This window comes from Bos indicus, chromosome 4 (assembly GCF_029378745.1).
Source record: "Bos indicus isolate NIAB-ARS_2022 breed Sahiwal x Tharparkar chromosome 4, NIAB-ARS_B.indTharparkar_mat_pri_1.0, whole genome shotgun sequence".
Lineage (NCBI taxonomy): Eukaryota > Metazoa > Chordata > Mammalia > Artiodactyla > Bovidae > Bos > Bos indicus.
The window spans coordinates 80,856,056-80,878,988 of NC_091763.1; the positions used below are offsets into that span (position 1 = coordinate 80,856,056).

At 37.3% G+C, this 22,933-nt stretch overlaps 1 protein-coding gene across 13 annotated transcripts in view; it reads right to left on the minus strand.

Annotated features, from left to right (window-relative positions):
• Positions 1-22,933, minus strand: part of SUGCT (succinyl-CoA:glutarate-CoA transferase) — an 861,197-nt gene that overhangs the window by 468,065 nt on the left and 370,199 nt on the right. The window contains exon 13 of one of the 13 annotated variants that reach the window (XR_011566122.1): positions 3,975-4,879. The exons of 11 other annotated variants lie outside the window; for them this stretch is intronic. Coding sequence is in view for 1 of the 2 variants with exons in the window: in XM_070787285.1 (XP_070643386.1) it covers positions 4,829-4,879 (51 nt within the window). In the remaining variant the exon portion in view is untranslated. Of the gene's footprint in view, positions 1-3,527; positions 4,880-22,933 lie in introns of those variants that run through there. One more of the 13 variants, XM_070787285.1, reaches the window with a different exon arrangement.

Here is a 22,933-nt window from a genome sequence, read left to right on the forward strand (position 1 = left end):
ATAATACAGACTAACACTCAGGAAATCCTTCCCTGAATACCTCCAAGTGAAATCAGCTCCTTCTCTAGTCTCCAAGAACAACCTATACAAATCTTTATCCTAACGGTTACCTGTTTATTGGTCCAATTGACTGACTACACTATACCCTGCTTGAATTGCTAAACTATGCCTTCCATCTCATCATGTGTACCTAACCTAGCACATGTAACCCATGGTGGAAAAAAAAAAAAAAATACTGGATGTTGATTAAATGAATGCATGACATAATACAAAAGCATTGAACTTAAGCTATTTGTGATATAGTAGGAATTCAGTTTATGTTAGCTGAATTTGATATTTAAACCCTTAGAGATGATGGATCCCATGGTTCACCATGATATCACTTCATTTTTGTGATTTAAACTTCTGAACAAAAATCACTAGTGGTTCTAAGATATATTTTATAAAGAAAATGAAAAATATGATCAAATGAATCCTGCATATGGTTAGCACACTCTGTTAAGAATATTTTATCTTGTTTGTATTAAGTTAGCATTAAGGACTTTCAGCTTACAAACCTATGAAACAGGCAAATTGATATATAAGAGTTCAATATACCACAAAGTTAAATTGTAAGCATGCTTTTATCAAGTTTCAGTGTGGTCACTGAATTCGATTGCTTAGCAGTAGTGTTTGAAGGGTTATATATACTTCCTGCTTTGGTCAGCTTGATTCTTTATTAAAACAATTGTATCTTCATGCCAAAAAATATATACTATATTTTGAACACCAATAAAGGCATAGGAAGAAAACTGATTCCAAATAGTCATCTTCTGCAGCTAAAAGTTACAGAACTACTCCCAACTTGCTATGCTATAATTAGAACTGTTCAAAAGGAATGAAATATAGCAAGAAAGCAAGAAACAAATAAACCTTTAGAGTGAATCACAGTACTTCGAGGCATAAACAAATATATCATTGAGGTTCTTGAATTAAGGAAATAGTTGACCAAAGAGGCAGACTACAGGCAGATGATTATGTGGGCAGAAATATGCAGGATAGGATTTAAAGGAAAGAAATTGAAGTCAGGTGAGCAATTAGGTTAAAAATCTCCAGACACTAGAACTCTAGGGGCATGTGGTCCACACTGAAGCTGAACAAACTGCGTATATTTTGCCCCATTTCTAGTTGGAAAACCCAACTTTTCATGTACTTTAGAACACAGAAAGATTATTTTAATTAATACTTTCTGTAGTAGGGATGAAATTTACATTCTTCAACTCACTTTAATTTCTATCTCTGATTGTATTTTCTTTATAAGCCTCATTTTTACTGATGGCAAAACAAACAAAAGGTTTTTTTTTAATAACTTGACAAAAGAAAAACTTTCCTCTTCCTTCTTCCCAAGATGGTATTGTCTGTATGAAGAGGAGCAACCAGTTCTTTCTGGCTTCTGTTGAGATGTCCTGCATTCTGCCTAGTCCACGGGGAATTGTCTGCTATTGACACAGATTTCTCTGGCCCACTATTGTGGTATCAGTTTGGCACCCACTGTTGATGACCATGGAGTTTGCCATTGTGCCTGGTGGTGAGGTCTCCACATTCTGCACTGTGCTTTTTGGTCCACTGATCCTCCTGGAAGTGGGATAATGGAGCAGGAACAGGGACGAAGAAGCCTTCAGTTTTCTCTCTGCTGCACTAAGCAGATGCAGGACCCCACCCCACATACCTTCAGCCCTTCCTATCAGCCATTGATCCTCTACCATTCCAACATCATGTTGTACATTTTGCTATGACAGAGATCCTGCAATCTCCAGGGTTTTCCCAAGTGACTGGGAGCATCAACTTTCAATGTTCTTCAATTCAGACAAATCTATTAATATTTTGCTTCTCCCTCTCACTTTCAAGATCTCACCTGAAGGGGGTAGGATGAAGAAGGGAAGATATTCCATCAGCTTTCTGGACCTTATTCCCTTTCAATGACTCTCTCCCCCCACCCCCAACCATGTTGTGGGAACTTCCCATATGTTCTGAGCTGTGTTGTGTTCTGACCCAGGCTCTGTTCAATGATATCCACTCCAATTTTTATTTATAAGAAAATCATAACATACATCTTTTATTTCTTTCTCAAAAAAGAATGCCTTTTCAAACAAAAAGTACTTACTTCAAGATTATCATCTTACTATCAGTTCAGTTCAGTTCAGTCGCTCAGTCGTGTCTGACTCTTTGCGACCCCATGAGTCGCAACACGCCAGGCCTCCCTGTCCATCACAAACTCCTAGAGTTCACTCAGACTCACGTCCATCGAGTCAGTGACGCCATCCACCCATCTCATCCTCTGTCGTCCCCTTCTCCTCCTGCCCCCAATCCCTCCCAGCATCAGAGTCTTTTCCAATGAGTCAACTCTTCGCATCAGGTGGCCAAAGTACTGGAGTTTCAGCATCTTATTATAGACATGATCAATTCTATTTGAAAGTCCAAAGGCAAATGATGACTCTCTTGCTTTCAGCCAGGTCAATCTCTTCCCCCAAAAGTAATGGATATTATTGACTTAATGAGTCAGAAGATTCAAAGAACAAACAGAAATTTGGTATTATAGGTAATCTAGATACATTATTTTAATATCTCCAAAATATCTTCAATGTGCATCTCAAGTCTAAATATCCAGTTCAGAGGAATTACTTTAGGTGAAGTTATATTTAACTTGAGCCAGTCTTAAGTTTCAATATAATTTAAAAATCATCCTTTTTTGTACAAAGTTTTCATTCATCAGAGAAAAGAGTACAAGAGTAAAAATCACAGGTCCTTTCTCACTAAGCAAAAGAATCCAAAATCTACTGGCCTAAAAGAATTTCCTGTTGTTAAAATATGGAGAAATTACTGTAATGGAATGCATTTTCTCATATGTAGAAATATAACCCATGACCAAAATATCACTAATTTACTTTTCATAAACATGGGCCTGATTTTATAATATTTAAGTCACTTTAAGTCTGAACCATTCCTAGATGATATTCCAAGTAGCAATTTACACTGAAGTTGTCATAATCTTCTCTCTTTGGGGGAAATAGTTGATCAAACTAAAGAAGTCCACTTAAGGTCAGTAATAAAAGCTAAGACTGATTGTGCCTATTATATGCCAGAAACTGTTTTAAGGGCCTTATGTGTATTATTTCATCTCTTTCAAGGTAGTATACTAATTATCTTATTTTACAAATGAAGAAATAGATGCATAAAAGGCTTCATAGTTTTCTCAACTTTGCTAAATGAATAAATACTCACCTCTAGTCTTTACATCTAACCACTATTCTGTGCTGCTTCACAGGTCAAGACGGTACTGAATTTAAGATGTAAAACTGAAAGAACTAGGCACAACAGACTCTGCTCTTTTTGCAAGGGTAAAAGAAGGGACTGAGATTCCATATTTAGAGTTTCCATGCAAAATAACCCCTGAACCATATGTTTCAAATGACCCAATCATTGGCTCTTTCATTCCTGATCATTTGACATTTTTAAGCATGAATCATCTAATGAAAAAATTACAGGGCTTTCTTTTGAACACATTGTTTATTTGTCACCAAGAGATCTCAGATATACTTTAAACAAATTCCTGCTATAAAGGAAAGACTACATACCCTCATGAATGGCATAATCCAAAAAAAGAAATTATTTAAAACAGCTCTAACACCTTTTCTAAATTTCCTACATTGTGAAATGACAGCAGTGTCTCCCTTTCAACACTGCCTTCTAGTCAATGTAAAAAGAAATAAACCATCCCCACATGCTCATATTTGGTGTTTACTTTTCCATCAGTCATCTAAAATGGGACGCAGGAAAAGGGATGTGTCTGTCTCTGTTAGAGAGAGGAGAAAAGTGAAGGGAAGAAAATCTAACGAAACAAGAGAGTTGCCAGATTTGGAACTGATTGAAAGAGTTTTGTGTCACCAAACATTTTTCAAAGACCTATCAATCTGCAACTCTTTTTATAAACCAACCTGTAATGACTGGTGTTTCCACACATTTTCTTCACACACAGTTGCTTCTGCATTTGGCAGTGCCTTTGATTTGAAAAGAATTTCAAACTTTAGATGATCACACAGAACCTTTTTGGCATCATGGAAAAGAATATTTAGATCATAAAGACTTAAAAGAATGTAAGCTAGAGTTCCAAGTAGTTTAAACTTTCATTACAGAAATGCTGAAAGCCACATTGCTGGGCTTACAAGTATGTTTATAAGTGATGCCATTTGTAACTCTGACTAATTAAATGAGAATTAAAAGGGATGAGAAAAAAAGCACAGATTAAAATTAATATTAAATGAAAAAAATAAATTCTACAATATTTCACAGACCGAACATCCTCAGCATGTTCTTATTCACATCTTCTGGCATCAAGGGAAAAACCACCTTGGAAAAACCAACAAATCCTTAAAATAACAGAAAAGTGCCAGCACTAACAGTTGTATACTTAGTAATCCCTGGGAAAATTCAAAGAAAGTGGAGTAATGAAATTTGTCACCTGCTGACTGGTTTCTGCTGCTCAGAAAACAAAAAGCACAGCAGACTGGAGTTCAGGATGTACAGCCAGAAGAGTATGGAATTCCTGACTGCAAAGAAACTGACTCCATTACAAATCCACACCTCATTCCCCGTTCCAGCCCCCAAAACCACTGGTTCTCAAAAATTCAGTCCCCAACCAGCACCATCAACATCATCTGGGAACATGTCAGGCCCCACCTTAGGCTAACCAAATCAAAAACTCTGGGGAGGAGGCCCAGTAACCTGTGTTTTAATAAACTGTGGCGATTATCTTAAAGTACACTAAAGTTTGAGACCATTGCCTTAAACATCACAACTTGATCAGTAAAAAGAAGAGATGCACTTCTTTGGTCTGCGACTCCTAAGAGTAAAAAAAAAAAAAAAAAAAAGAATAATTATTGGGAGCTTACTATGAGCAAAGTACTCTTCATGACACATTACTTGTATTTACTCATTTAATCTTTATGCAACCCTGTAATTACTATGCCCATGCAACTCATTAGATAGACAGGCACAGTGAAACTAAGTTACTGAGAAAAGACAGGGCCATTATGAGAAGAATGAATTTCTTGAATGTACATTCACCAACAGCAACAGAAGTATAAACACTAGGAGGCCTGAAAAGAAAATTTTTATGTACCTTTAAAGCAACTTTTACTGGTAACAATCTTCATAAAATTTTGCAATTTCTCTTGATAGATGAACAGGTCGAGGTCTAATTTTTTCATGAATCAACTTCTTGAAATGATTCCAGTCTGATATCCTTCATTATGGTCCAGAATGGGAACTGGACTGAGTCCAGCTAGCCAAATGCACTGAATAGTTTGGTCACAAGTAAAATGGAAGATATTGCAACCAGATTGTCCTCAGGTCTGACCAGCACAAAGTTCAAACACCATCTTTTACATCCCTCCTCTCATCCTCTCAGCCTTATCTAATCAATGGATATTCTCAGCTTCAGTGGACAGGAAATATATAAAGGAGCTCAAGATATAAAACACAATTGTGTCTAAGTGTTAAAATGACAGCTAAAGTCAGGAAGTAAACAGCTGCCTCTTTTTTATTTCCTTATTTACTTCTATATTACCTCTTCCAGCAACCCAGCCTTGAAACTTTGCATGTCGCCTTTGAGCACTCCTCTTTCTTCACTGTCTCATCCAAGAAATCACTAAAACGTAACATTATTTTGTTCAGACTCTTCTGTATGTCACTGTCTTTCCATTCCAGCTTCCCAAACTTTATCTCAGACCCTTATCATCTCATCCTAGATTACCACAATGTTCTCATAATCTTTCTCCCTTATATTTATTATGGAGACCACTGTCAAATAAAGCTGCTTTTATCATGATGCTTCCTTGCTCAGAACACATAAGAAATACTCCACTGCTAACAGAATAAAGTCTAAACTCCTTAAACATAAATATAAACATCTTCACAGCCTGACTCCAGCTTTATCTCCAACTGTTTCCTTATGTGAATCCTAAACTCAAATCACAGTTGTATGGTCCCTGTCTCGAAAATACGTCATGAGTATTCCAGCAACTCTTCTCCAGCCCCAGCTTTGGACAAAAGATAAAAGATAGAAAATGCCAAAGTGAAAACAGGCATTAAAGCAGAGAATATAGTCTATTTACTAGGCAGGATTTAATTTAGATCAATGTTTCCAATTTGATTATTCTGTTATATGATATTTAGAAATACTAGGAGACTGGCGTGAAATGGTACCTCATAGTGGTTTTGATTTGCATTTCTCTGATAATGAGTGATGGTGAGCATCTTTTCATGTGTTTGTTAGCCATCTGTATGTCTTCTTTGGAGAAATGTCTATTTAGTTCTTTGGCCCATTTTTTGATTGGGTCTTTTATTTTTCTGGAGTTGAGCTGTAGGAGTTGCTTGTATATTTTTGAGATTGGGGCATACACACTGAGGAAACCAGAAGGGAAAGAGACATGTGTACCCCAATGTTCATCGCAGCACTGTTTATAATAGCCAGGACATGGAAGCAACCTAGATGCCATCAGCAGATGAATGGATAAGAAAGCTGTGGTACATATACACAATGGAGTATTACTCAGTCATTAAAAAGAATACATTTGAATCAGTTCTAATGAGATGGATGAAACTGGAACCTATTATAGAGTGAAGTAAGCCAGAAAGAAAAACACCAATACAGTATACTAACGCATATATATGGAATTTAGAAAGATGGTAACAATAACCCTGTGTACGAGACAGCAAAAGAGACACTGATGTATAGATCAGTCTTATGGACTCTGTGGGAGAGGGAGAGGGTGGGGAGATTTGGGAGAATGGCATTGAAACATGTATAATATCATGTATGAAACGAGTCACCAATCCAGGTTCGATGCACGATACTAGATGCTTGGGGCTAGTGCACTGGGACGACCCAGAGGGAGGGTATGGGGAGGGAGGAGGGAGGAGGGTTCAGGATGGGGAACACAGGTATACCTGTGGTGGATTCATTTCGATATTTGGCAAAACTAATACAATATTGTAAAGTTTAAAAATAAAATAAAATTTAAAACTTTTGAAAAAAAATAAATCTTACTTGAAAGCTCAAAAAAAAAAAAAAAAAAAAACAAAGAAATACTAGGAGAAAATGCATGTGTCTAAGACTTCAATATAAAAAATAAAACTTTAACATAGGTCTTTGGTTAATCTATATAATAGCATTTGGATTAAATATTAAGCAAGTGCTATTCCAGATGCCAAAGTTAAACACCTTTATAAAGGAAGAGAGCTTCAGATCCTGAGCTCCTAGAAGCACTCGCCTTTCTTTCTCCATAAAACTGCTAGAGCCACAGATCCTAAGATTTGACCAAATTCACTGCTGAAGGAATAGAAATTCCTTTTGTCCTTGAAAAATAATTCTCCAACTACCAAAAACATTCAACTGAGTCCTTCAAATACAACTACTAAAACACTAACTAGAATCCCAAACATTTAAAGAAAACCAACAGAGTGATAAAAATGTTTCAAACAGAACTAATCTCTAAAAAATAAATCTCTTTAACAAGTGGTGCTGGGAAAACCGGTCAACCACTTGTAAAAGAATGAAACTAGAACACTTTCTAACACCATACACAAAAATAAACTCAAAATGGATTAAAGATCTAAACGTTAAGACCAGAAACTATAAAACCCCTAGAGAACATAGGCAAAACACTGTTGGACATAAATCATGGCAGGATACTCTATGACCCACCTCCCAGAATATTGGAAATAAAAGCAAAAATAAGCAAATGGGACCTAATTAAAATTAAAAGCTTCTGCACAACAAAGGAAACTCTAAGCAAGGTGAAAAGACAGCCTTCAGAATGGGAGAAAATAATAGCAAACGCAGCAACTGACAAAGAATTAATCTCAAAAATATACAAGCAACTCCTGCAGCTCAATTCCAGAAAAATAAACGACCCAATAAAAAAATGGGCCAAAGAGCTAAACAGACATTTCTCCAAAGAAGACATACAGATGGCTAACAAACACATGAAAAGATGCTCAACATCAATCATTATCAGAGAAATGCAAATCAAAACCACAATGAGGTACCATTTCACGCCAGTCAGAATGACTGCGATCCAAAAGTCTACAAGCAATAAACAATGGAGAGGGTGTGGAGAAAAGGGAACCCTCTTACACTGTTGGTGGGAATGCAAACTAGTACAGCCACTATGGAGAACAGTGTGGAGATTCCTTAAAAAACTGGAAATAGAAGTGCCTTATGATCCAGCAATCCCACTGCTGGGCATACACACCGAGGAAACCAGAATTGAAAGAGACACGTGTACCCCAATGTTCATCGTAGCACTGTTTATAATAGCCAGGACATGGAAGCAACCTAGATGTCCATCAGCAGATGAATGGATAAGAAAGCTGTGGTACATATACACAATGGAGTATTACTCAGCCATTAAAAAGAATACATTTGAATCAGTTCTAATGAGTTGGATGGAACTGGAGCCTATTAAACAGAGTGAAGTAAGCCAGAAAGAAAAACACCGGTACAGTATGCTGCTGCTGCTAAGTCACTTCAGTCGTGTCTGACTCTGTGCGACCCCATAGACGGCAGCCCACCAAGCTCCCCCGTCCCTGGGATTCTCCAGGCAAGAACACTGGAGTGGGTTGCCATTTCCTTCTCCAATCCAATACAGTATACTAACGCATATATATGGAATTTAGAAAGATGGTAACGATAACCCTGTATGTGAGACAGCAAAAGAGACACAGATGTATAGAACAGTCTTTTGGACTCTGTGGGAGAGGGAGAGGGTGGGATGATTTGGGAGAATGGTATTGAAACATGTATAATATCATATAAGAAATGAATCGCCAGTCCAGGTTCGATGTATGATATAGGATGCTCGGGGCTGGTGCACTGGGATGACCCAGAGGGATGGTACAGGGAGGGAGGTGGGAGGGGGGTTCAGGATTGGGAACACGTGTACACACATGGCAGATTCATGTTGCTGTATGGCAAAACCAATACAATATTGTAAAGTAATTAGCCTCCAATTAAAATAAATAAATTTAAATTAAAAAAAATAATGAAGGTGATACTTGTTTTTAATACAATTATGTAAAGTTTAAAAATAAAATAAAATTAAAAAAAAAGAATTTCTGAAATAGAAAGAACTTTTAAAAGTACTATAATTACAAGCAATGACACTAAAGGAAACATTGCATTCTTAAACAGACAAACAAAAAAAACTCTTCAGAAGCAGGAAAAAAGAAGAGGAAGAAAAGGACCAAAGGAAATAATGAGAATTTTTAGAAATTAAAAGCATTGTGACTGAAATAAAACAAATTGATAGATGAGTAAAAGTAAGATAGATATGGATAGGGATAAAGATTCAGTTAGTGATCTGGAATATCATAAGAATTCTTCCAGAGCATAGTAAAAAGGACAAAAAGTAGGTTTTAGCAAATATATTAAATATAAGAACAAGATATAAGGAATCAGCATAGAGTGTAAGAAAAAATATTAGCATTCTTCACCAACAATCTAATGTCCAGTGAAATATTTAGAAAATTATTAAAATTAATGAGTTTAGTAATCTAGATGGAGACAATATATAAAATCAGCAGCTATCTTATATGCCAGCACAAATTAGAAGATGAAACCCATAAAGATTCCATTCAGAATTCAAATACTCATATGATAACTAAAAGTAATGATAAAGTAAATAAATAAAACATACATGTAGGGAAACTGTCAGTCTTACTAAGGAATATCAGTTCAGTTCAGTTCAGTCGCTCAGTCGTGTCCGACTCTTTGCGACCCCATGAATCGCAGCATGCCAGGCCTCCCTGTCCATCACCAATCCCGGAGTTTACCCAAACTCATGTCCATCGAGTCAGTGATGCCATCCAGCCATCTCATCCTCTGTCGTCCCCTTCTCCTCCTGCCCCCAGTCCCTCCCAGCATCAGAGTCTTTTCCAATGAGTCAACTCTTCACATCAGGTGGCCAAAGTACTGGAGTTTTAGCTTTAGCATCATTCCCTCCAAAGAAATCCCAGGGCTGATCTCCTTCAGAATGGACTGGTTGGATTTCCTTGCAGTCCAAGGGGCTCTCAAGAGTCTTCTCCAACACCACAGTTCAAAAGCATCAATTCTTTGGTGCTCAGCCTTCTTCACAGTCCAACTCTCACATCCATACATGACTACTGGAAAAACCATAGCCTTGACCAGACGGACCTTTGTTGGCAAAGTAATGTCTCTGCTTTTAAACATGCTATCTAGGTTGGTCATAACTTTTCTTCCAATGAGTAAGCGTCTTTTAATTTCATGGCTGCAGTCACCATCTGCAGTGATTTTGGAGCCCCCAAAAATTAAGTCTGACACTGTTTCCACTGTTTCCCCATCTATTTCCCATGAAGTGATGGGACCGGATGCCATGATCTTAGTTTTCTGAATGTTGAGCTTGAAGCCAACTTTCTCACTCTACTCTTTCACTTTCATCAAGAGGCTCTTTAGTTCCTCTTCACTTTCTGCCATAGGGCTGGTGTCATCTGCATATCTGAGGTTATTGATATTTCTCCCAGAAATCTTGATTCCAGCTTGTGTTTCTTCCAGCCCAGCATTTCTCATGATGTACTCTGCATATAAGTTAAATAAGCAAGATGACAATATACAGCCTTGACGTACTCCTTTTCCTATTATATTCCTAAGGAATATAATAAGGCTTAAATCTGAGAGAAACACCATGCTGCACCATGCTGCTGGATGGGAAGATTTAATATTGTAAAAGTGTAAATTTGTCCCCAAATTAATCTATAAATTAAAGAAAGTCTCTCATGTCATTCTAAATTCTACATAAAATAGATCGAGACAAGAAAGAACATTTTTTAAAAAGAAAAATTGACCTAAATACTATGCAAGTATGGTAATTAAAAGCCAGCAAGAAACTAATCCAGATATGTATATACTGAACAGTAAACAGAATTAAAAACCCAGAAAAATATCTATGTCTATGTGAAATTTGTCATAATAAGGGTAATATTTCAAACCAGCAAGAAAAGGAAGACTACAACTATAAATGGCACTGGGATATTTGGTTTTTCACTTGAATGAAAAACAAAACAAAAAAACTAAGTTATATTTTGATCTCACAAAGTAGACAAAAATTCTTAATGTAATAAAGAGCTAGAGATGAAGCTATAAAAATGTCAAAGAAAAACAAATATGACTATTTTAATAACTTTGAGACGAAAGATCTTCTTAAACAAAGACAAGAAAAAACTGACTTATATGAGTACATTAAAAACCAAAATGTTCTGTTTGCCAATCAACAAAAAAAAGTATAAATAAAGTTATAAGGCAAGCAACACTAGTGGAAAATTTTACTGTTTATAAATAGAAAATGGGTTAAAATCCATAATGAAGTGAAGTGAAATGAAAGTTGTTCAGTAAGTCGTTCAGTCATGTCTGACTCTTTGTGATCCCATGGACTATATGGTCCATGGAATTCTCTAGGCCAGAAAACTGGAGTGGGTAGCTGTTCCCTTCTCCAGGGGATCTTCCCACCCTGGGATCAAACCCAGGTCTCCCGCATTGTAGGCAGATTCGTTACCAGCAGAGAAGACCAAGAACACTGGAATGGGTAGCCTATCCCTTCTCCAGGGGATCTTCCTGACCCAGGAATCCAACTGGGGTCTCCTCATTGCAGGTGGATTCTTTACCAGCTGAGCTATCAGGGAGGCCCTCAAATCCATAATATACAAGCATTAAAATTAAAATCCAATCAAAAAATAGGCAAAGATTTTAGCAGTTAAAACAAACACACATTAAATAATTCTCCTTCTTATTTTCACTCTAGAAAATGAAAGTGTTAGTGCCAGTGTTTATAAAATGCAAATGCCACCTCTTTTTGCCGAGCAGATTAGTGAAAGCTGCAAAGGCTGATAATATCTAGTACTGGTGATGCTAAGGGAAAACAAGTACCACAATTCAGTTTTGATTGGTGTGTAAATAAGCACAGCCTTTTGAGAAACATTTTGGTGGTTCTACTAAAATTTAAATCAAGCTTATCAACTCAGCCAGAAATAATGCTTCAAAGAATTTATTCAAGAAATACCCAAGTAAGCCAAGATAAATATGAACATGTTCATTGTCTTACTATGTGTTATCAGTCAATATTTCAAGTCAGACAAATACCATCTAAATAAATCTGCATTCCCATATCCCAATGTGCAATCTTTGAAAATAATAGATATTTAAATAATTAATAAAACATTATCATAATATATAAGTAATAATTAATTAATGATTATACAACAATTAAAAGCCATTCTCTAAAAATAAGAATTGCTGACCACAGCATTGCCTACAACTGCACAATACCCTTAGCCACTGCATAATAAATATTTACATGGAAAATTTTTGTCCCTACTTTTAGGTCCAAAATACAACGTACTGTGTCCACTGAGTCAATAATATTTGTTCTGTACTATGGCAACCCACTCCAGTACTCTTGCCTTGAAAATCCCATGGACGGAGGAGCTTGGTGCAGGCTACTATCCATGGGGTCGCAAAGAGTTGGGCACGACTGAGAGACTTCAAATAGGCCAGCACAGCAGGCAGAATAATAAACCCTCAAAGATGTCCGCATCCTAATCCCCAGAACCTGTGAATGTGTTATTTCACACAGCAAAGGACTTTCCAAGTGAGATAAGGTCAAGGAGATTAACCTGGATAATCTGGGTATGATCACAAGGGTCCTTATAAGAGGAAAAAGGGAGGCAAGAATCAAAGTGATATAGTATGAGGAAACCCAACTGACCATTTCTGGCTTTAAAGATATAAGGAAGTCATGAGAAGTATGGGCAGTTATAGAAACTGGAAAAAGGAAGGAAATGAATTCTCCTCTAGAGCCCCCAACTGATTTTAGCCCAGTAAGACCTATTTCAGACTTCACACCTCCAGGATTATAAGAAAATATATTTGTATTATTTTAACTCATTATGTGAAAATTTGTTTTAGCAATAATAGAAAACTAATACAATCAGACACTGTATTAGGCTAAAAAAAAAATCTAAGATATCTTTTTGTCTTTGAAATCACAGTTCTTCCAGTGGAGGAAATAGACACAAATTATAATTCTTAAGATAGACATTAAATGTCAAGGTGTAAGATTTTCTGCTTCCTTTAAATTATGTTAAATTTCATTATATCTGCTGATAGTCTCATGTTAGAAATCTGTAGATGTTCCAGATGTCTGTGTGTTAAATAAAATTGATTTTGGAGGTTTGATATTATTGACTGAAAGAAATAAAAATCGCAACTTTGTTCTCAGTATCTCAGTCATTGCTATTAGAACATTCTTCATGTCTTTCTGAATTCTATAGATAATGTTATAAATGACTTATTATTAAAAGAAGGATAAAAGGGACATTTACTTTCAATATTTCATTGTCAGCGTCACTTAACAGTTTGGCAGACATTAATTATGACACATTATTGAGTATTTATGCATAAAATGGTTTATGTAAAAGATTTTGAATCCTGAATTTTTTAGAAATTAACTGAAATGTTTGTGTCAGTTGAAGTTTCTTACTGGGATTTAATAAATAAACAACATGGGAATTTACTATGAAGGAAGAGAATTGCTGGCATTGTAGAACCTTACAATAGTAGTGTGAACCCCTAGGCAGCAGAGACAGAAAATGACTTGTAAATATGCAAATAAGAAGAACGTTGGCTTGTAATTTGGAGGTTATTCCTACATTGCCTATAGTAAAAGTGAAAGTGTTAGTTTCTCAGTCTTGTCTGACTCTAAGTGACCCCATGGACTCTCGTCCGCCAGGCTCCTCTGTCCATGGAATTCTACAGCAAGAATACTGGCGTGGGTAACCATTCCCTTCGCCAAGGGCTCTTCCTGACCCAGGGATCGAACCCTGGTCTCCTGCATTGCAGGCAGATTCTTTACTGGCTGAGCTACCAGGAAAACCCACAATGCCTATATGTTGGTCTAAGTAATCAACCAAAACTAAGAGAGAATAGGACAGCTAGTCTAGATATTCCCTTGATGGAAAATGTCAAATATTTATGAGATGTTTTGCTTCATGGTACATTTAATATATATACAAAGTTTTTTCCAAGTTAAATTGTTTTTAGAAAACTTTTAGTATCAATCAGGGTGGAATTGGGGGACAGAAACCATACCATTTCTCTTTTCAGGGACAATCTAATTACAACAATTTTCCAATGAAGTTGTTAGCTGGGTAACTGAGGAGATAAAAAGGGAACTCAAAGGTGTTTCAAAGGTAGCAGCTACAGGAAGCAGTTACCACTCCTAGGAGCAGGGGAAGCAATAGTTAGAGACAGTTAGAATTATCAAACTTAGAACCCTAGGGAAGGGGCCCTGAAGCTAAAACTCAGATTTCTGAGAAGTGTTGGTGAAATACAGCTGATTTACCTGAGACTAGACAATTAATTTTGAAGTTAATTCTTCAAATGTTGGGAAAACTGCAAGCTTGATTCCGCTGCTGCCACATAAGAAGAACTGCCATTGTCACAGTGAAAGGAGTGCTGTTGGGGTGATGATCATGGAAGCCAGAAATGAATTGGAGTCCATGGGAAGAAAGCAGAGAAAAACATGAAAGAGAAACACTTTCCCTCCACTTCCTACCTTGCTGACTCCCTCTCATGTCTCCTCTCAGATTGAAACAAGAAGTCAGGTGGCAAAGTAGAAATATGGTTTAGCATCCCAAACCCAGCCTCACCAAGTATAATATAGAAGGGAGGATATTCAGCTGAGAAACAACTTAGTAACTTGTCTACCTGTTTGGCAGCTCCCATCCATGTGCACCCTTCCATAAAAAACAACAACAACACAACTCAGTATTTCCACTTAACAAGCTGCAACTATTCTTAGTGCAAATAAAGACATCGTCTCACCAAACAGTAGAGACAAAAATCTCCAAAGTCATGGTATGCATCCCTGTGCTGCATTATTTCCCAAATTTAGTCAGTCCCATTGAATTTTCTGTTACCTAGCAGTAAACGGAAAATAATCTCTCAAAAGCTGTAAATTAAGAAAGAGGAGATATAAGAAAGTTAACATATACAAATATATATGTATATTCATACAAACATGAACAAGAGGAAAAATATATATAGCTGCTACAGTCTTTACGTGACTGGTCACAAGCCTGTCACTGATGGATCTAACTTCCTTCTGTCACTATCTATTGGACCTGGGACTACTAACAGACTCGCAAAAGCATGCCCCGAGTTTCAGACATGGTTTTCCTGCCCCCATTACGTAGTTATTATTTAGTCACTAAGTCGTGTCTGACTCTTTTGTGACCCTCTGGACTGTAGCCCTCCAGGCTCCTCTATCCATGAGATTTCCCAGGCAAGAATAATGGAGGGGGTTGACATTTCTTTCTTCCAGGGATCTTCCAGAGTCAAGGATCAAACCAGTGTCTCCTAGGTCTCCTGCATTGGCAGATGGATTCTTTACCATTGAGCCACCAGGGGAGCCTATTGTGTAATATTAACCCTATTTTCCCTTGGTAATCAGGGTCAATTACCAGCCAGCAGTAACAGCCTTGGTTCAGTGAAGCCTGTTGTTTCAGTGGCATTCAGAGAATCCCCATATAGTCAAGCGGCAATCTCATCTTCCAGTCAATGAATTATTATGCATCACCTGGTAGAGGTATTCTTTCCTTAGGAAACAAGACCACCAAACTAGCAGAGCTTACAGTTGGAGAGAAAGAAGAAAATATTCTGATAATGTAGATTATTAGATATTATAGTAATTTATAGTGATATCTACTTACAGAACTGCATGGATTATTAAAAGATATGTGAACTCACTCAGCAACAGTGAGTAGTACACAGGAGGCCCTCAACAAACTCCCAGCTGGCACTAGTGGTAAAGAATGTGTCTGCCAGTTCAGGAGACACGAGAGATGCAAGTTTGATCCCTGGGTCGGGAAGATCCCCTGGAGCAGCAAATGACAACCTGCTCCAGTATTTTTGCCTGGGAAATTCTATGGACAAAGGAGCCTGGCGGGCTATAGTCCACGGGGTCACAAAGAGTTGGACACCACTGAGCACTAGGGAGGACTAGTAATGACAATAGTGAAAGTGAAAGTCACTCAGTCATGCCCAATTCTTTGCAACCCCATGTATATACAGTCTCATGGCGTTCTCTAGGCCAGAATACTGGACTAGGTAGCCTTTCCCTTCTCCGGGGATCTTCCCAACCCAGGGATTGAACCAGGTCTCCCACATTGCAGGAGGATTCTTTACCATCTGAGCCACATGGGAAGGAATGACAATAGTGGAAACTTTAATAAGAACTTACATTTATTGGGCCTTCAGTCAGTCACTCAATCATGTCCGACTCTTTGCAACCCCATGAACTGCAGCATGCCAGGCCTACCTGTCCATCACCAACTCGCGGAGTCCACCCAAACCCATGTCCATTGAGTTGGTGATGCCAGCCAACCATCTCATCCTCTGTCGTCCCCTTCTCCTACCGCCCTCAATCTTTCCCAGCATCAGGGTCTTTTCAAATGAGTCAGCTCTTTGCATCAGGTGGACAAAGTATGTACCAAATACTGGACTCAGCAATATTTACGTTATCTCATTTAATCATCACAACAACCTTTCAATTGCCAATATTATAGTCACCATTTTACAAAGGAGGAAACCAAGGTTTAGAGAAGAGTGACTTGTTCAAGATGACGTAACTAGTGACAGAGACAACCGAAATGGCTCCGATTCCAAAAGCCATGTGCTTGATTAGTAAGGAAAGAGAAAGGAGAAAGGGAGGGAGGGCGAAAGGGAGGAAAGGAGGGTGAAAACAAGGGAAGGAAGTCCTTGAAATTAAATTGTTTAATTGCTCAGTTAATAATGCAATACTTTAGAACTTAAAGACTCTGTAACAATAAATTCATGTGGATCCCCTCCCATTTAATTGTAGACAAGTGAAAAGACAGCACTGCTTCTATTTTGACCACTCCCAGTTTTACTTTTATTTTTCATAATCTAGTACTAATTTTCACTAGTATTCTTCAGGACATGATGACTTAACACCACTGAACTGTACACTTAAAAATGGTTAAGGTGTTAGATTTCGTGTTATGTGTATGTTACAATTAAAATTAAAATTGAGAAATCAGAAAAAAAAAAATCCTTCAGCTACTTTTGCAACAAAATTGTTTACTACCTCTGGGTTGAAATCTTGCTATAAAACCAAAACAGTGGCAATTATACCTGTCAATCTGAAGGATAACTATAAGCAAATGTGTCCCTTTTATACTTTTTTTAAAATTTTAATTAATTTTTATTGTAATATAATTGCTTTATAATGTTGTGCTAGTTTCTGTTGTAGAGCAAAGTGAATCAGCCATATGTATACATATATCTCCTGTGTTGTGGATTTCTTTCCCATTTAGGTCACCACAGAGCACTGAGTAGAGGTCCCTGTGCTACACAGTAGATTCTCGTTAGTTATCTGTTTTGTACATAGTACCCATAGTGTATATATGTCAATCTCAATCTCCTAATTCATCCCACCCCTGTCCTTTCCCCCTTGTTGTTCAATTTTATACTTTTCCATCCTTTCTCCTGCCACCTGAATTGTAGCAGTAACACCTCCTTCAGTGACTCTGCAGTGGCACAGGAGTGAACTGCCAACTTCTAAGGGCAAAACAAGACCCTTGATTCAATTTGTTTTACCTGGGCTGCTTTTGTTCACACACAAGAAGTACCACAGAAGTGAGAGCACAGACAGGGTGGCAAGTCCCTCATCTCGAATCTGGTTTGTCCAGACCAAGAATTTGTTCTGTTCTCCTCCCTACTGACCAAATGACTTGAAAGAGTGCTAGTTGCTTAAATTTTGTAGCCTTTTCTTAAAAATATAATGGTCTATATTTTATCAAATTCCTTTCCTAACCATTATTTCACTTGATCTCATGATAAGCTTGGGAGATCAATATTATTGTCATTTCACACACGTATAACAAAGCTGAGGTTTACAGGGTTAAAGGTACTCAAGATTGTAGGACAGAAACCCAGATTTTCTCACCCAAATTTCTTTCAAACCATGAAAGCTCCTAAAAAGTTTAACTTTAATTGACACCAGAATTTCTTCAACCTGTCTCATTTCTAGTCCTTCTAATTATATTCAACATTATATACTGACAATTATAGGCATTTTAGTGTTGTAAGAATATTGTGGGTCTTTTTAGAATTGTCTTTATTCCACACATCTAGGAAACTTGCTATTAGTATCCTCTAAATAGGAATTGAGTGACAATCTTTATTAGGACTTTTCTGTTTCTTCTACCACAATAAAAACTTCCACAGTACCTCCTTTTAATTATTCTTTATGTCTATTGTTTATTTCCAAACTTTAAAATCAAAAGGTTTTTCAAAAAATTAGTCTAATTCTAAAGCATCATATTCACATACTATTGGTAACTCTGTCATTTATTTAGCACGTGGAATGAATGAGCAGTTGAATGAGTTTTTCAACAAAGTTGAACTTTGTTGGACATCTTTGCAAATCATCATAGTTCTGCACTAGAGTTTCATCAAATTCACACTGCCTTTGTCTTGGCAATGGAAGGCTCCCCTACTGAAGGAAAATTCATTTGTATTATTAAGCAAAAATAAACTTTGTTTGTTATTATAAGCTAATGAAACTTACCAATAGCTTGTCTTATCATTTATGATTATCACCCCCATTACAACACTTTTTATTATAAATTCTGCTTTTCTAATAATTTATTTCAGAGACTTAATTCAGACATATGCTGTCAGGATTTTTGCAACATTTTCTTACTTTCAGCTCAAAGAATTTTTTTGTATCTGCTGTACATATGCATCTTATGACATCTCCTACACAGTGTCATTTTATTTTTGTCTTTGTTTATTCTATTTATTTGTTTGCTTAAATTATTTATTTTATTTTAAGTATTTATTTTATTCATTTTTTTGTTTATTTAAATTATCTACTCTGAAATAATTAGCTCTTCTAATACCAACACTTTACACACCCATGGTACAACTATCAAACCTAAGAAAATAATATTAAGATCCCCTGGAGAAGGAAATGACAACCCACTCCAATATTCTAGCCTGGGAAATTCCATGGACAGAGGAGTCTGATAGGCTACAACCCATGGGGTCATAAAAGAGTCAGACACAGCTTAGTGACTAAATAACAAAATGAAATGAACTATAGACTTTATTCAGATGTCACTAGCTTTTCCACCAATGTCCTTTCCTATGCTAGAATCCAATTCCAAATGACTGACTTACTATTAATCACTACTACTTATTCTTTATTATTAGTGATCTGATGTTGCTCAGACTACGGAGTTAAAGTATGTCTTTGAGTTTTCTCTGCTTTAAGGTTATTACTCCTTCTATTGTAGTTGTTTCCCAGGTGGAACAAGAGGTAAAGAATCCACCTGCCAATGCAGGAGCCACAGGAGACATAGGTTCAATCCCTGGGTTGGGAAGATCCCTTGCAGAAGGAAATGGCAATCCATTCCAGTATTTCTTGCCTGGAGAATCCCATGGACAGAGGGGCCTGGTGGGCCACAGTCCATGTGGTCACAAACAATAGGACATGACTGAAGCAAATGAACCCAGATCTCCCACATTGCAGGCAGATGCTTTACCATCTGAGCCTTGGGGAAGCTAAAAATGAACACACACACATTAGCAAATATTTTTTTGGGGGAGAATGGTGATATATTGCACATATTATGCTTTTCCATAACATTTACCCACTAACTTAAACACTCACTGGTGGATTTTTCTTACAGCAATCTTACAGTGATGTTCTAATGGTTCTTTCTATTTCCTTCATTCTTTCTACATTTATTAACAAAAATACATCTGTAAAGAAGACTTGTCCTTTAACTTCCATTTATTTATTTTATCACCTATTATGCCAATATGAAAAAAAAGATATTTATTTTATTATTTTAGTTGTAATTCAAATAATTCTGACTGTTTTTTTTTATTGTCATTTGAATGATTTGTTTTTTAATTTGTTCTAAATTTGGCCACTGGGAATTCTTTCAGCTTAGTTCCTACATCTTTTCAATGTCCCCATACTTTTTTTTCTTTTATTGTTTAGTATTTCCTTATTTTCTGGCATCACCAAATGTCCAAGTTTATCTTGGATTTTTCTACTCAACCTTGGAATCAACTACTACTCCAATAAGCTCTGATACTTTTTAATGGACAATGATATTTAAAAAGCAAGACCTGGAGGCAAAATATGTTCATGACTACTTGGGATTCACTGCTTCTCGGACATCATGTGTATACATATGAACCAAGTCATGTATATATATATATATATATATATATATATATATACACACACACACACACACACAAACATACATACATATATATATATGTACTTCTGTGTCTCTGTTTACATTGAGAACACAAGGGTTAATAGTGGTATTTTCAATCTAGCATCACATGGTTCATTCTATTATTCTTTCTATGATTAGTGATAAATTCTTTTACAACATAGAAAATAAAAAGATGGCTTTCATTATCTACGATATATTCACATATGTTTTCAACCCTAATATACATGTAAAGTAGTTGCAGAATTTCTAACCCATGCCCATTTGAAAAATAAATCTATCAGTTACATAGCGTACATTTGTAGGCATGTTGTAATTTTTGTCTCTATCTTTACAGGAGCAAGTCAAAACACTGTTTCCCAAAGTTGCTTAGCTCAGCTCCTTTCCTCCCTGTCTCTTTCAGGGTAGTTATGTCATTCATTTGTCATACTCTAGATTGCACCTTGGGTTTTCTTGACATGCTGGTTGATTTTTTTGGGACACACATACTCTTTACAGTATAGAGTTGCATGGATTTTGAAGCATAAAGTCCTATATTGACCACCACAGATCAGATCAGTTGCTCAGTCGAGTCTGACTCTTTGTGACCCCATGAATCGCAGCGCGCCAGGCTTCCCTGTCCATCACCAACTCCCGGAGTTCACTGAGACTCACGTCAATTGAGTCAGTGATGCCATCCAGCCATCTCATCCTCTGTCGTCCCCTACTCCTCTTGCCCCTAATCCCTCCAAGCATCGGAGTCTTTTCCAGTGAGTCAACTCTTTGCATGAGGTGCCCAAAGTACTGGAGTTTCAGCTTTAGCATCATTCCTTCCAAAGAAATCCCAGGGCTGATCTCCTTCAGAATGGACTGGTTGGATCTCCTTGCAGTCCAAGGGACTCTCAAGAGTCTTCTCCAACATCACAGTTCAAAAGCATCAATTCGTTGGCCCTCAGCCTTCTTCACAGTCCAACTCTCACATCCATACATGACCACTGGAAAAACCATAGCCTTGACTAGACGGACCTTTGTTGGCAAAATAATGTCTCTGCTTTTGAATATGCTATCTAGGTTGGTCATAACTTTCCTTCCAAGGAGTAAGCATCTTTTAATTTCATGGCTGCAGTCACCATCTGCAGTGATTTTGGAGCCCAGAAAAAAAAGTCTGCCACTGTTTCCACTGTTTCCCCATCTATTTCCCATGAAGTGATGGGACCGGATGCCATGATCTTCGTTTTCTGAAAGTTGAGCTTTAAGCTAACTTTTTCACTCTCCACTTTCACTTTCATCAAGAGGCTTTTCAGTTCCTCTTCACTGTCTGCCATAAGGGTGGGGTCATCTGCATATCTGAGGTTATTGATATTTCTCCCGGCAATCTTGATTCCAGCTTGTGCTTCTTCCAGCCCAGCGTTTCTCATGATGTACTCTGCATAGAAGTTAAATAAGCAGGGTGACAATATACAGCCTTGACATACTCCTTTTCCTATTTGGAACCAGTCTGTTGTTCCATGTCCAGTTCTAACTGTTGCTTCCTGACCTGCATATAGGTTTCTCAAGAGGCAGGTCAGGTGGTCTGGTATTCCCATCTCTTGAAGGATTTTCCACAGTTTATTGTGATCCACACAGTCAAAGGCTTTGGCATAGTCAATAAAGCAGAAATAGATATTTTTCTGGATCTCTCTTGCTTTCTCGATGATCCAGCAGATGTTGGCAATTTGATCTCAGGTTCCTCTGCCTTTTCTAAAACCAGCTTGAACATCTGGAAGTTCATAGTTCACGTATTGCTGAAGCCTGGCTTGGAGAATTTTGAGCATTGCTTTACTAGCGTGTGAGATGAGTGCAATTGTGCGGTAGTTTGAACATTCTTTGGCATTGCCTTTCTTTGGGATTGGAATGAAAACTGACCTTTTCCAGTCCTGTGGCCGCTGCTGAATTTCCAAATTTGCTGACATATTGAGTGCAGCACTTTCACAGCATCATCTTTCAGGATTTGAAATAGCTCAACTGGAATTCCATCACTTCCACTAGTTTTGTTCGTAGTGATGCTTTCTAGGGCTCACTTGACTTCACATTCCAGGATGTCTGGCTTTAGGTGAGTGATCACACCATCATGATTATCTTGTTCATGAAGGTCTTTTTTGTACAGTTCTTCTGTGTATTCTTGCCACCTCTTCTTAATATCTTCTGCTTCTGTTAGGTCCATACCATTTCTGTCCCTTATCAAGCCCATCTTTGCATGAAATGTTCCCTTGGAATCTCTAATTTTCTTGAAAAGGTCTCTAGTCTTTCCCATTCTGTTGTTTTCCTCTATTTCTTTGCATGATTTTTGAGGAAGGCTTTCTTATCTCTTCTTGCTATTCTTTGGAACTCTGCATTCAGATGCTTATATCTTTCTTTTTCTCCTTTGCTTTTCGCTTCTCTTCTTTTCACAGCTATTTGTAAGGCCTCCCCAGACAGCCATTTTGCTTTTTTACACATCTTTTCCATGGGGATAGTCTTGATCCCTGTCTCCTGTACAATGTCACGAACCTCCATCCATAGTCATCAGGCACTCTATCTA